At 43.7% G+C, this 15,628-nt stretch overlaps 1 protein-coding gene across 1 annotated transcript in view; it reads left to right on the plus strand.

The window, feature by feature from the left end:
* The window catches only part of LOC119398708 (fatty acid synthase-like), a 141,680-nt gene that overhangs the window by 28,827 nt on the left and 97,225 nt on the right, over window positions 1-15,628 (plus strand). The window contains 3 exon segments of the mRNA XM_049417399.1: window positions 1,792-1,796; window positions 4,038-4,295; window positions 8,609-8,825. Of these exon segments, the coding sequence (XP_049273356.1) occupies window positions 1,792-1,796; window positions 4,038-4,295; window positions 8,609-8,825 (480 nt within the window).

Raw genomic sequence — 15,628 nt, forward strand, 5'->3', positions numbered from 1 at the left:
TGGGTTTTCTGTACATCAGCGCACACAAGAATACAACTCCTAACAACAAACAAACAAGAATACACTCTTAATAAACAAATCGCAAATAAATACATTCATACAAATACAAATACAAATTACAACTCTTAATGAACAAATCGCGAATCAATACATTCATGTAAGAAATTTTCTAAAGGCAATGATCTAGTTGAACCAGGCAATAGATTCCATTTTTCTATAGTGTGCGGAAAGAAGCTGAATTTAAAAAGGTTAGTACGTGGATGGAATGGTGTCAGGTTGAGTGTGTGGCTATTCCTTGTGGGTTCAAGTTTATCAGGAGACAGATACTCGTTAGTTAACGTGTAGCGTGGGGTATTAACAAGAATATAGAGCAACTTTAAGCATTCGAGATCACGTCGCTCGGACAAGGTTTGTAGTCCTAGCGTAGCAAGGTGAGAGGAGGGCGAGAAATTCCAGTCGTAACGGCGGAAAATGAAACGGATGACTTTCTTCTGAACGGATTCTAATGTGGTGATGTCCGATTTTTTATGAGGGTTCCATACGGGGCAGGCATATTCGAGGATGGGACGAATGAGCGATTTATACGTTAGCAATTTTGTTTCGCGTGGAGCATCTTTTAATGTACGATTTAGGTAGCCCAGTTTCTTTAAAGCTTTTTTGCAAGTGTATTCGATATGTTTAGACCAAGACATATTGGGTGTGAAGATGAGGCCTAAGTACTTATAATCGGACACACGTGACAGAGAGGAGCCATTGAAAGAGTAATCGAACAAAGAAACGGAGCTGCGTTTACAGAAGGAAAGAGCGACTGTTTTAACAAAGTTTATGTTAATTTGCCATGTGGCGCACCATCTGCAAAACTGTGCAAAACAATCATTAAGTAAAATGTGGTCATCATTAGTATTAATTACATTATATAGTACACAGTCATCAGCGTAAAGGCGGATTTTCGCAAACACATAATTGGGCAAATCATTTATGTACAATAAAAACAAAAGTGGTCCCAGGACCGAACCTTGGGGGACTCCGGATGATACATTCACAACGAGTTTGAGGAATTAAAAGAAACAAACTGAGAACGGTTGTTTAAAAAGCTAGCAATCCAGTCAACTAAAGAATAATTGTTAAGAATAGCGTGAAGTTTATGCAGAAGTTTAGAATGTGTAACAGTATCGAATGCCTTTGAATAGTCGATGAAAATTGCATCAATTTGGTAACCAGAGTCTAGAGCGTGCGAAATGTCGTGCGAGAATTCTACAAGCTGGGTTATTGTACTAAAACCTTGGCGAAAAGCATGCTGGGCATCACTTAGGATGTTATTATTTTCAAGAAACCCCATGATATGCTTAAAGATTATGTGTTCTAAAAGTTTGCATGATTGTGACGTTAATGAAATCGGGCGATAGTTTAATGGAGACTGCTTGCTGCCAGATTTATGCATAGGAAGAATTTTAGCTAATTTCCAAGTTGAAGGAACAGTTGAGGTGCTTAAGGACTTTTGAAAAATTACGGTCAAGTAGCGGCTCGTCCACTCACAATATCTAAGAAGAAAAATATTAGGAATGCCATCAGGACCAAGAGATTTCTTATTTCCCAAGCGCAAAATTAGGTTCATGACACCGTCGAGAGACACGGAAATGTCACCGACTGATTTATTTGAACCATGTTGAAAGCTGGGGGTCTGCAAGTTGTCAGTAGTGAATACCGATTGGAAGTATTCGTTGAACGCGTTGGAAATGGTTGAGGGGTCACTACATGGGACGTTATTTATAACAACTGTATTTGTGGCAGCTGAGGTGGGTAAAATAGATGCCCAAAATTTTTTAGGGTTGCTTTTCATTAGATCTTGCAACGTAACTTTGAAATAGAAGTCTTTCGAGGAATTAATTTTGATCCGAAGTTCTTCTTTGGCGAGGTTAAATTCCTGTTTTTTAAGGGGGTCACCGTTTTCTTTTAAACGCCGCAGTCTAGCCACACGACGCGACAGGTGTAGTATGTCACGCGATATCCAGGGAAGGTGGGGGTTTTTCTTTTTCGTTTTTATCGGGACGAAGCGCTCAATACAAGTTGCCACAGTCTTTTCAAAAGAAGCCACCAAGGAATTCACATCATTACATTCGCTGAGGCGTTCGAAATCATCAAAAGAATCTGCCAAAAGGTCAAGAACGGACGCGTCATCGGCTCGAGAAAAATCGGGGAATGTAGAATAGACAAAATGGTTGGTACGCACAGGAACAGAAATGGATACTAGAACGGCCTTGTGGTCTGAAATACCATCAGCGACTTCGCATTCATAACCATTGTCTAAGAGGAAAAGACGAACAAAAACTAAATCTAGAACTGCATCCCCTCGTGTGTTAGTTTCAACAATCTGTTTTAAACAAAAATAGAGCGAAAAATCTAACAGAACTATGCTGATTTCTACTTCATAGCCTGTGAGCGATAGAGATGGCCACAAAATACCTGGAGTGTTGAAATCACCCAAACAGATCAAACTGGAATCAGATAAGAAGCGCTCATGCATGAAAGTTGTTAAAGCAAGCAGCTGATCTATGTTCGATGATGGTGAGCGGTAGACTACGCCAAAGACTATGGAAATGCTTCCGAAAAAGACCTTGCACCAAACAGATTCGGTATCAGGTGGACTGGGGATAACTGAAAATTTAAGATCAGACTTTAAAAATAGTGCGACACCCCCTCCCCTGCCATGACGTCTGTCATTTCTGACGACTGTAAAACCTGGAGGTGTTATTTCGCTATCATATATATGTTCATTTAACCAAGTTTCGTTACGCCAGCTATGTGCGGTGAATGGGCCGTGATAAGTGAAAGAAAGTTTGGAAACTTGTTGACTAGGCTTCTGGCATTAACATTTAAGATGCGCAGTGGCTCGTTAGGATCATTCCCGAGGCGTCAAGGAGCATTAGTGGTGATATTAGAAGACGCTTTTGCTGGGCGAGAATGAATCTTAATGAGGGCGTTAGTGTCATCGTTCCAGTTGTACCTAACTTGATCTATAAACACATGATCAAAACTCAAGCGTACAATGGAGCCATTATCCCGAAATGGTTTTGATACTTCCCATATCCTCTTTCTGATAGTTCGTACGCGCGATGAATAGTCTTCGGAAATGCGAAAGTTAGACCCTTTAAGTTTGTAGCCGTTTTTAAGGACATTTGTTTTTTCGCGATAGTCGAGCAGCTTTATGATAATGGGACGCGGTCGATCGGCTTGCCTACGTCCAATCCTGTGACACCTTTAGATATTCGGGCAATCAATTTGCAGATTTCCTTTGAACCATTCAGAAAGGTTAGACAGAAGGTCAGAGGATTCGTCCGGTGTCTCCGCGACGCCATGCAGCAGCAAGTTATTGCGACGAGATCGGTTTTCTAGGTCATCATTCCGCATAGCGAGTTGATTGATTTTAATTTGTAGCTGCTGAATATCGCTGTTCACTTTACTACCGGTTGCTGTGGAAGGCGTGACGGGAAGCGATTCTAATGCGGAGACACGAGTCTCCAAAGCGTCAAACCTAGAATTGACAACTGTCATTTCTTACCGATTGTTACCGATTTTACAAAAATCAGAATGGAAATTCAGAAATACAGTTTTCTCTTTAAAGGTTATATTCAACACCTGATGACCGCATGGGGTACCTCCTGAAAAAAATTCTTCAGACCAGCCATGTCTGCGTAGCTCATGAACATACATACTAGGAAAATAAAGATGTATAGGATCCATACACTCATGTGTATAGGATCCATACACTCATATACACAGACGCCTGGTATACATTGATCTAAGCAATTCAATACGCAAAGTGTTCTCATCCTTCCCAACTATTGTGAATTTTCCGAATTCCACCGCTCGATTCGCGTAGGCGTTGATATTTCGTATTCGAGTCGTTAGAAACGTGCGAGTTCAATCCATACAGCGATTGCAAGTTAACTTTTTTAAAAACCCTCATTGTCGTGTCACGCAGCCACTGCATTCTGTAGCGTCAAGGGCCGTGCACACTTTTTGTAACCTTTCGACAGCCGATTCTGCGACGAGCTGTGGGCCCTGAAGCCAGCTGCCTGGGCCTTATGAAACGCCACACGGACAACCTGGAGTATTTTTTAGGCTCGCTGGGCAAACTTCACACTCTTGGTGTCCAGATGGACTTGTCGGTGCTGTACCCTCCGGTTCCATGGCCAGTGCCACGCGGCACTCCCAACATTGCACATTTGGTGAGCTGGGACCACTCGCAGAGCTGGACTGTGGCCCAATGGAAAGACTTCTCTAGCGCCACACAGGTGCGACACCGTTATTCTTATTCTTGTTTGCATGCGCGCATTCGCGTAAGTGCGAGCTTCATTTAGACAAATCGTGTCTCTGACGCTACGGTTTTGCAACGCTGCCGTTATCACGCATCTTACGCATTGTGCTATCACCATGTATAAAGCCAGCGATAGAAAGGACGTCAAGTCCCAATATAAGTGACCTTGAAATGTTGCATTTCGCTCTGCTTGGCTCAACCACGCCGGCCTTCCGCCCAGAGGTACGCGGAAAAACATAGCGTTAGCAGTAGACACAGTACGTCTGTTACAGACGGAGGCATACGCTTCTCCTCTTAAATAATCTAAATATATGGATGGCATACAGTCGGGCTGCCCTCGCTGCGGTAACCCCCGTTGCACTTTACAACACATGCTGTGGCAATATCCTGCACTGCGCGAGAGCCCCAGGTCTCCCCCTACGGAGTAGGACTGGCGATATCTTCTCACTAGCAACGAGAAAGAAGACCAGCTAAGGGCTATCCAGAGAGCCGATGACATGGCCGAAGAGATGCATCTCCCCGTCCCGTCGTGGGTGCGGCCCGCCGATGTCGCCCCCTGAGGGGGGAGTGAGCATCGTCTCCGGATCAAAATAATTTTCTTTGCCTGCCTGCCTGTGATGTAGGGCACATATTTGAGTTGGGCACATTTTCTTTCAGAGGTAACTACCTAGCCGACGTTTTGTTTTCGCCTTGTACACATTCGTGTTGTGTCCCCGTAAGGGTCGAAAACCATTCCTACTCCGAGCTCGGGATTCATCAGCCCGCATTTACGCTTCCTGCCGACGTACGAGCACGATCCAAAACAAACGGCGCACAGAGGACGCATCCAACCACACGCAGCACGGTACAACCGTGTAGCCACGCGTCAGTGTATGCGCTTCCGACTCATATGCGTATAGGATCAACACAGCGAGAACTATAGACAAACGGTAGGAAGGAAGGAAGGAATACGAAAGGGAGAAGGCAGGGAGGTTAACAAGACAGCAGTCCGGTTGGCTACCCTACGCTGGGGGAAAGGGAAGGGGAGTGAGACAAACGGAAGTTGTAGTTACAAGCAGCGCCTGTCAGCACGGTCGAGTTGCGCGTAAAGAAAAGAACACAGCATTGTAGGCAGGTCACATAACACGGAGGAGAGGGCACCTCGGATGGCGCCGCCCCAACACAGCCTCACTCCGGCATGACGACGGGCGTTGAACGAGAATGCCAAATACCAAATTTGTAGCGAGAAAATGTCTTGGCAAGGCGAGGCATGATTCGAATCCGTCTACCCACGATCTGAAGGAGAGCGTCATAACCACTCGGCTATCCAGGCACGCTAACAGAGCGTAGCATAGCCTTCTATAGTATAGTATAAGAATGGAGTAGGAAAAGGAATGGAGGGTGAGGAGGAGAGTTGTGAGAGTAGGGGGAGGAAAAGAAGGAGGGGAGAGAGTAAAGCACGGCATAGTACGAAATAGAAACAGAGAAATAGAGATAACAGAGAGAATCAAAGAAAGAAAGAGGAAAAGTAAAGAAAGAGAGAATGAGATAGAAAGAAAGACTTAAAGAGAACTAGACAAAGGGAGAGAAGGAAAGTTCAAAAAGAGGGAAAATACAGAAAGAGTGAAAACAAATAGAAATACACACCCGAAAAATGGAAACGAGACCGAGCATATCCATGTATTGTACTGTATAGCAAGGTGTGGGAAAGAGACAGGTGAGAGGGTAAAAGCATAGCCAAGCCAGGACCAGCAGTTGCCCACCAGCTCCGCTTTGACACAGCCTAGCGCGACTAAGCACAAGCTGTGCTACTTTTTTAAAGCCGTCAAACTCTGCCCAGGCGTCGCTGCGATAAAAATCACAGCATATCCACGGAGTGAATGATGATGAGTGGGCGAAGCTGCGGAGGTTCATCGGTAAACCATGAATCTTCCGTGAATTCTGCCCAGTACATCATCACCGACGTGAGATCGGGCGCGTTTATACTAAAGGCTCGATGAGTTATGACGACTTGCAGCTCACTTTAATTTTACATGTACGCTGTGAATTTTCATTGTTTAGAAAACCATTGCTTTAGAAAACATCTGGCGTCTTTCGTTAAGCAGCTGGCGTCTTTTCGTTTTGCTTTAGAAACATCTGGTGTTCTTTCGTTTTGCTTTTAGAAAACATGTGGCGTCTTTCGTTGGTTTATTTCATCAATCAACGGCGTTTTGAACAAAATTTTTATGTTTAATCCCGCAAGGAGAAATCTCACCAGGCACTACCTTGGAGGTAAACAATGGCTGCTAATGGGAATGAGAGACAGAAGAAGTCGGCTTTTAGCTAACACTTACACTTCTACTTCTACTAACGTTTCCTACTGGAACATGCCAATGGCTGCTAATGGGGAATGAGAGACAGAAGAATTCGGCTTTTAGTTAACGCGCACGCTGCGAATTTTTTATTGTTCAACAACGCACAGCAAAAATCTCCCAGCGGCACCACCTTCGAGGTCAAAGCGTAAGACTGGTTACGCACTACGACTACTACGACTACGACTACGAGGGACGAACGGGTGCCGCCTTAAGGAGCTTCGCCCCTAAAAAAATCGCCAGCAGCGCCCACATCCCAGCCCTTGCAATAACTTGGTAGGGCAAAGCGAGCCGTCCGCAAGCAAATGTGCATAGGCCACAATAGACGCCCTCTTTCGTTTGTGTCGAAGAACAGTTTCCTGAATATTAAGAGCATGGAAAGCTTGTTACGTCAATCCACGCTTCAGAAAATAAGAAGCTCATCAAAGCAAACTGCAGCTGCATTACACAAGAACTTTCAATTATTTAGGCGCTGCCACTCGCAAGTACAAACGAGCATCGCACGACATCGAGTTCGAGGTACGCCCTCCGACGTCCGTTCTAAAGCGCCTAACTGCGTTAAATTTGGGCATATACATAACGTCAAAGTGATCAAGTACATACCAAATAAATTTAGTTAGCTATGTGCCTTACGACCAGCGGTACAAAGCTCACTTTGTCAGGGACAATTTTTCACATTTCAGTTTCATTCTCCCTACAGCTCTCCGTTCTTTTGGGTTTCATTGTTTTATCATGTATTTCGGAATGTTGTGTTGATGGTTCTCTTCGTTTACATATACTGCAAATGGGAATACGTGCGTGTCCGTCTGCGCGCGGCACAACCGAAGGCAAAACAAGCCTGAAGGTGGTGATGACCAACATTTTATGATTTACTTGTATGACGCATGTGTTAGCATTTGTATTGACGGGATTTTTGAGCCTCCAAAACGTACATGCAGCGTTGCTGTGTGGTGACGATCAATTGAGATTATCGGAGGTCGCGATCTACGTGATGTTTATCACGCATGTCTTAAGTCTCCCTCGACAACTGCTCGCTTTGTGTTAGACGCCGCTCACCGCGGTCAGAGACTCTCTTGAGCTTCATAGTCGAGGTTACCCGGTTGTCCTTCAGGGCCACGCAAAACAAGAACAGCAGAGACACATTATTAAACTTTCTCATGCGACTACCTACGGAGAATGCGAGTACTTTGCTTACCCAACACGTTCAACGACCCGTATTCAGCATTCTCGCCTTTCTGCCTCTTGCGATAGCTACAGAAATAGGTAAACCTGAACGTTGTTATTCAATCCTTTACATCCGTGCCACTTCACAGCGCTACAGTAGCGTTGATTGCGGAGTTTCTTGGTGGAGCGTGGTGCTGTGGCTCTTGCTTTAGGTTTTGCAGTTGTTGTGGGGAGGGATCCAACAAGTACATCAGGGCGGTTTGGTGGCACGCCCAACCAGCGGAGAGAAATTCATAGGTCTCTTTTGGAAAGGTAAATATGCAAAACACAAATAATAAAAAGTTAAATCGTTCTTTCGCACTCGCTAGTTGCACCTGTTTTCACAGAAAGCTTTGCAAGAGTGTCGGACTTTCCAGTACTCAGTTTCTTCCTTTTCCCTCCCACAGGCGGTGCTACGCGTCTTGCAAAACTCCAGATTCTGACGCCGATAGAGATGTCGCATGCCAAGAAACTGCTACTGAAAACATTTCGCGAAGCGTGCCATTTCTAAACATTTCCGTCCAGTTGACTGAAGTCCTCTGTCCATCGCCGTTGCCTGTACAAAACGGCGGCTTTCTTTAAGTAGTGTATTCTGGCATGATTATTTTCCTCGTAATTTCACTACTTAGATACGACAGTGGCACTAAGTTCTGTCTGACAAACCTGCTGCGGTTATTGCATATAGTACATGTTAGACTAACGCACTCGAGATGCTTTACATAGGAGACTACAGTGCCAACTCGCGGTCCACTCGCAGGCCTATGAGGAGATCATTGAGATTGACCTCGAAGCGGACAGCGCTCAGAAGTACCTTCTAGGTCACCAGCCTGATGGCCGTGTGATCTTTCCTGGCGCTGGCTACATGCTACTCGTATGGAAGTCCCTCGCGAAGCGCTTAGGGAAACCGTTCAATGAGGTTCCTGTCATCTTCGAGCACCTGAAAATTCACCGCGTCACGATCCTTCCACCATCTGGTAAGCTATTACATATCCTGCAGAACTTTTTAAACCAACTTTTAGAGCAATCAACGACATAGTCTGTAATCGTGCTTCGTCTACACCTATATTTCTGGACACTTGTCGCAGTAATATAACTTGAAGTACTGTCAAGCGCATTCGTTCTTTAACTTGCGAACAGCTAGTAGACGTAGAAGATTGCAACTAAATACATCTTGTTAGTGAGGTACAATTTGTATTAGAGTACTTTAGGGCTGCTTTCCAGTTGAAGAGCGCAGCAAGAAAAAACTTCCTTTGTTGACGATGCTCTTTACGCGCGGATGTGGGCGGCCGCGGCATGCCAGGTAGCCATGGACTTGTGCTGATAGTCTAGCCAGGTTTGCCACCTGTAGGCAGTCCCGAAATGTGGGCTTGTAATATCCTCACTGGTCTATTATTGGTGCTTGGACGGGCGTTGTGTATGTATTGTTGCTGCCCTCCTAAATTAATTGGCAAATGGTTTGCGCAATCTTACAGTTTGCAGTCCATGTATCAGATCCGGGACAGATTGCATGTAGCACAGTACTCCGGGCCAAATCACCCGCATGAATAGGTGGAGTATGATGACTTCTTTTCTAGTAACGTTGTATGGAGGTACCGCATATTTGTCCACGTTCGTTCTGTAATGTTATGCAATTTTATGGTAGTTCTTTTGTTACGTTTTTCATTTTTTGCTGGCGATAGACATAGTAAATATATTATTGTAGAAAACTGGAAAATCTTATCGCAGTCGAGTTAAACACGGATGAATGTGTGCTATGGCTCGCAAAGAATTTTTCGACTTTAGAAAGAGGTACTCACTGAATCTGTTGACTGTTCGAACAGCCGCAGCACCCATTGAAAGGCAGGTAAATGGTCTTGCATATCACAACTCATAGCTAGCAGAACTAATTTTGGTGATGTTTATAGATAAATTGCTCTGCAAGACTGACTGCAAAATGTACCACTTCCCCGACGCCTCTCATATCAACCTCTTCTGACGACATACTCCTGTAACACTCGCGCGCGTCTCATGCTGTCATCTAGACAGCCTTTCACGATGACAAAACGAACCATAATTGACCAAAAAATCATATTTTCCCCACGAGGGTGAAGCAACAAATGTGATTGCAGCAAAGTGGAATGTTGTACGAAGTCAGGCTAGCATCTAACTACTTAAGGATCCCATTCCGCGTAACTTTGTAAAACGCTGACGGGGGTATACGGCCGCTCCAGGTAACGAAGGCGCTTTGAAGTTGAAGTTGACGTTTATTTCACCACAGTGTTGCATTTTTTTACATTTTTCCAGACATTCGTGAAACAAAGATACAATGTGTGGTGTGTAATGCGGGAAAGAAAGCTGCGATACAAACGGAGCTGGCTAGCCCCACATCCCAGCAATACAAGGCAGAAAAAGTGACAGCATTCATGAATTCATCTAAACACCTAAACGGACACAAATACATAGTTTAAAGTGGCACAATGAGAAATATCATTACATACAAAACATTTAAGAAATGTAGACATGATTGCACTCTTTAAAGAAACACGAAAAATAGAAATAAGCAATGCATAACAAAGAAACCTTCAGAACTGCCAAAATTTGTGCCAAATTTTTCTCTTTTTTTCTATTGCGTCATGTTGGTAAAAAAAGATTAGACATCTCCTGTCGTGAAAGGAAGCGCAATCGCTCCAATGAAAAATTGAATTTATTTAGTATGTGTGGGAGTGAATGTTTCAGCATTTGGAGACCATAGTTGGAACCTTCGAATATTCGCTGTCTAGTAGGTCGAGTCGAGCTGCTGCGCTCTAAGCATGCTATGGAGGTAAGATTGTTATTTCATTTGGTAATTTCAGTTTTTAAGAACGCTAATAAACAATATTCATACCTGTTATCAAATCTTAAGACTAAATTTGTTGAATAAAGACAAGGTATGTGCATTATAATCGGCATTTGCAATAGAACGCAATGCATTTTTTTGAAGTGTGGGTAATTTCTGCTTAGAGTGGAAGGTGCCAGCACCCCACACCAAAAGCCCATAGCATAACTGGGAACAAAAAAGCGTATTGTAGATCATTAATGCCTGAGTAGTCGGTAAAAATTACTGACATCTCCTAAGCATGCCTACTACCTACCTAACTTGTTTCTTACCGTTTGGCTTTGTGAATCTCATAACATATGCTCATGAAAAACAATTCCCCTTCGACTGCTGACCCGAAGGTCGCGGGATCAAATCCCGGCCGCGGCGGCTGCATTTTCGATGGAGGCGAAAATGTTTGAGGCCCGTGTGCTTAGATTTAGGTGCACGTTAAAGAACCCCAGGTGGTCAAAATTTCCGGAGCCCTGCACTACGGCGTCTCTCATAATCATACCGTGGTTTTGGGACGTTAAACCCCGAATAATATAATATAGAAAAACAATTTCCAATGCTTTAGCCGTCGAAGAAAAAGCAATCACAGAATCGTGCAGGTGTAGTTTTGAAGTAGCTTCGTACTTTGTTCCTTTTGTACGAAATAGGATGCATTTGGTTTTAAACAGTTGATTTGTAGGGAGTCAGCAGTCGATCATGCATACATATAGTGTCGTGTTTGCTGCTGACATTAGGTCATTTACATCCACACCTGTGAAACATAAAGAAGTGTCATCCGCATATATGACATATTTGATTGTGTTATTTATGTTTACAATGTCGTTGACATAAGTGATTAAAAGTAACGGCTCCAACATACTACCTTCGGGTACAGCTTGAACAAGTTTTCGCAGAGATGATTGCTCTGTGTTTATGCTTACACACTGTAGCCTGTTGCTCAAATAACAGGTGAATAAATTGAGTGCATTTCCTCTAATGCCGTAATAGGGCAATTCTTGAGAGAGGGTATTATGATTTATCCTGTTGAAGGCTTTAGAGAAGTAAACAAATATGCCTACTGTAATTCTCCTGTCCTCTATATTACCTAACATAATTTCATTTTGCCGTAACAATGCTACCTCTGTCGACAGCCCTGACCCAAAACCGTACTGGGCTGGAGTAATTACCGAATTTTGCAAAGAAGTTCGAAAATCTTAAAAATATTAACTTTTCTATGGGCTTTCAAAACAATGGTAAAACGGATATGGGACTATAGCTTTTCAAATCATTTTTGTCTCCTCCCTTAATAAGCGCTGTAACTTTTGCAAGCTTCATACGTTCTGGGAAAATACCTCTGCCTAAAATTAGGTTATAAATGTATGTTAAGGGCGTGACTAATATATCTAGGAGAGAACAGACTGGGGCCATCTTTAACCCATCACTATCTTCGGAATTACTTTTCTTTAGCTTTTTTAAAACACCCATGACGTTGTATTCATGTGCTTGGGAAAGATAAACAGACGAAGCTACTGTCTGTGCAGACATGTAGTGCGGTAGTGTCACTGACACTGCCTACTAAGGAAGTAAGGTGATTATTGAATTTCTCAGCCAATTCTCTGCCCCTGTATGTTCGATCGCCTTCAGCTATCCCTTCTACACTAAAATTACCTTTATGTAATGCAGTAATTGAGTATAACTTGCTCCACATCTCCTTGACCCCTGAGACGCCCTCGAATATGAAAGAATAATAACTTCGTTTCGCTTTCTTCATAAGTTTAGTTAAAATATTTCTATATTTCCGAAAGGAATCCAATGCGTCTGGATCGCGATTCTTGAAGAATAGTCGATACACGCTATTTTTCTCGTTTATCATTTTTATCAGGACCTTTGTGACCCATGGTACCGCGAACGTTTCAACTTTTTTTATTTCTTTGTAGGGAAAACATCGCTTGTAAATACCGTAAATTATATCCATAAAACTGTCGTATGCTGCGTTTGCTGATGAGCACGAGAGCACTGCTGCCCAATTTCTTCTAGAGATCTCTAAAGAGATCTCTAGAAGAAATTTTAAAGATCTTATAGAGATCTCCTAACTGCAAAAGAGCGTTTGAGTTATGTCCTGGCACCGAAATTTGTAGGTTGGGTTTGATACAATACGGCACTTATCAATAACTAAATATATCGGCAAATGATCACTAAGTGTAATGTTGACTGTCCAAGAAAACAGACTTTCACGTGGCAAGTTGGTAATAAGAAGGTCCAATAACAGCGCTAGTTGCTGAAATGCGAGCTGAATGCAGTATCACACTTGACAACAAATGCGAATCAAGAAACATACAAAATTCGGCCTATTTTGGTGTATTTGAAAGCCTGTCAATGTTTAGGTCGCCACTTAAAACTAATTTTATACTCATTTATATTAACATGAGAGAATATCGCGTCTAGCTGCTCGAAAAACTCACTTAAATTACCATCACGTGGACGGTGCACCACCGCAGAAAGAAACTTTCCACATTTCAAACGTATTACCTCAATATCCCTAATTCTTCCCAATCTAGGGCCCTGAAAACCTCCTGTAAACACGCGGTGAATAGCATTTGGAGAGATCGTGTCTCCCTGTCGTACGCCCTTCTTTATTGGGATTCTGTCGCTTTCTTTTTTATGAAGGACTATAGTGGCTGTGGATGCGCTGTAGATGTCTTCCATTATGTTTATATAGGCTTCGTCGATGCCCTGATTCCGCAGTGCTTGCATGACTGCTGATGTCTCCACCGAATCAAATGCCTTCTCGTAATCTATGAAAGCTATGTATAGGGGTTGGTTGTATTCCGCGCATTTCTCTATCACCTGATTGATAGTATGAATATGGTCTATTGTTGAGAAGCCTGTACGAAATCCTGCCTGGTCCCTTGGTTGATTAAACTCTAATGTCGTATTAATTCTGTTAGCAATTACTTTTGTAAATAGCTTGTAAACAACGGACAGTAAGCTGATGGGCCTGTAATTTTTCAGGTCCTTGACGTCCCCTTTCTTATGGATCAAGATGATGTTGGCATTCTTCCAAGATTCTGGTATCCTCCCTGTCGAGAGTTAATGGAGAGTATCTCAGTAACCTGCGATTCGCTGATGACATTGCATTGATGAGTAACGCGGGAGACGAATTACAGCTCATGATTACTGAACTGGATACGGAAAGTAGAAGAGTAGGTCTGAAAATTAATATGCATAAAACTAAAGTAATGTGGAACAATCTTGGCAGAGAACAGCGCTTTGCGATAGGTGGCGAGACGCTGGAAGTTGTAAAGGAGTACGTCTACTTAGGACAGGTAGTAACCGCGGAGCCGAACCATGAGAGTGAAATAACTAGAAGAATTAGGATGGGATGGGGCTCATTCGGCAAGCATTATCAAATCATGAATAGTAATCTACCACTATCCCTCAAGAGGAATGTATATAACAGCTGCATCTTACCGGTACTTACCTACGGAGCAGAAACCTGGAGACTTACAAAGAGGGTTCAACTTAAATTGAGGACGACGCAGCGAGCGATGGAAAGGAAAATGATAGGTGTAACCTTAAGAGACAGGAAGAGAGCAGAGTGGGTCAGGGAACAAACGGGGGTTAAGGATATCATAGTTGAAATTAAGAAGAAGAAATGGATATGGGCCGGCCACGTAGCACGTCGGCAGGATAACCGGTGGTCATTAAGGGTAACTGACTGGATTCCAAGGGATGGCAAACGCGTGAGGGGAAGACAAAAAATTAGGTGGGTAGATGAGATTAAGAAGTTTGCAGGTATAACGTGGCAGCAGAAAGCACAGGACCGGGTTGATTGGCGGAACATGGGAGAGGCCTTTGCCCTGCAGTGGGCGTAGACAGGCTGATGATGATGATGATGATGATGACCTCAATATCTGACGTACATAAAGATAGGTCATCAACCAGTTCATAAATGTACCTTGTTTAATAAACATACATACGCCTCCACCTCTTATATGGGGTCTGTTCAAGAAAACTGCATTATAACCTTCTGGGTGCATGTCATCATCAGCCGAAAACCACGTTTCTGTCAGCATAATTATAGAAAACGAGAAGCCGAAAAAAATTCGGCAGATCCCACGTACCGTGGGAGTCGATGTTATGCGAAGCATGCGGCGGGTAGGAGACTGTGGCGTAACCTTTTTTTACTGAGCGACACGTTACAAATTGACGCGAAAGATTTCTATAAATTTTATTCGCACACTTATATATGTTGAAGAGGGGCATATGTGTTATATAACCAGTTGTTTACGGTTGGGTAACGCTGCCAATGGCAACATGGGTATTACCAAGACCAGAAGCGGTAAGCTGTTATGTAGTGCTTATACGTGTACCGAGAACGCGCGCACGTTTCACGAACCCGTGTGCATGTGTGCAAGAAGTTCTTGACCGTTCTTGAACAAAGGCATCACCGTGATCAGTGAGCACCAGCAGCTGGTCACGACTTGTTATAGGATCCGGTCGTGATCGTGGTGACGAGGGGTCCATGTGTAGTGAAGTATGTGGTATAATAGAGCTGTTGGAATTCGTGGATGCCTCGGTCATTTCGTCGACAAATCGTCTGTCGACAGAGTCGGCGACATGTGGGAACCTGATGCCACCCTTCGCGTTGGTGAGGTATAGGCCGTCGAGGCTGGTAGGCCTGGATAGTGCTCCGTAGACCAGCATCAGTGGATGGTGTTTGTCGTATTTGTAAACTACCTAGGCGTATGTGGCCTACGTAGCCTAGTCTACAAAGCGGCTGTCAATCAATCTGGCATCATCCTCAGTCAGCATAAGGCCATCGCCCAGCCTCGTGAGAAATGAAGAGGACACTTCGTCGTACTGGCGGACGAAGTGCACTTTACGGTGCGGTGATGTGGATATCATATGTAGCTTTCGTTAATGTATTCCCCCGGGGTCGAGCAATGCTCC

Source organism: Rhipicephalus sanguineus, chromosome 7 (assembly GCF_013339695.2).
Source record: "Rhipicephalus sanguineus isolate Rsan-2018 chromosome 7, BIME_Rsan_1.4, whole genome shotgun sequence".
In the NCBI taxonomy this organism is placed as follows: Eukaryota; Metazoa; Arthropoda; class Arachnida; order Ixodida; family Ixodidae; genus Rhipicephalus; species Rhipicephalus sanguineus.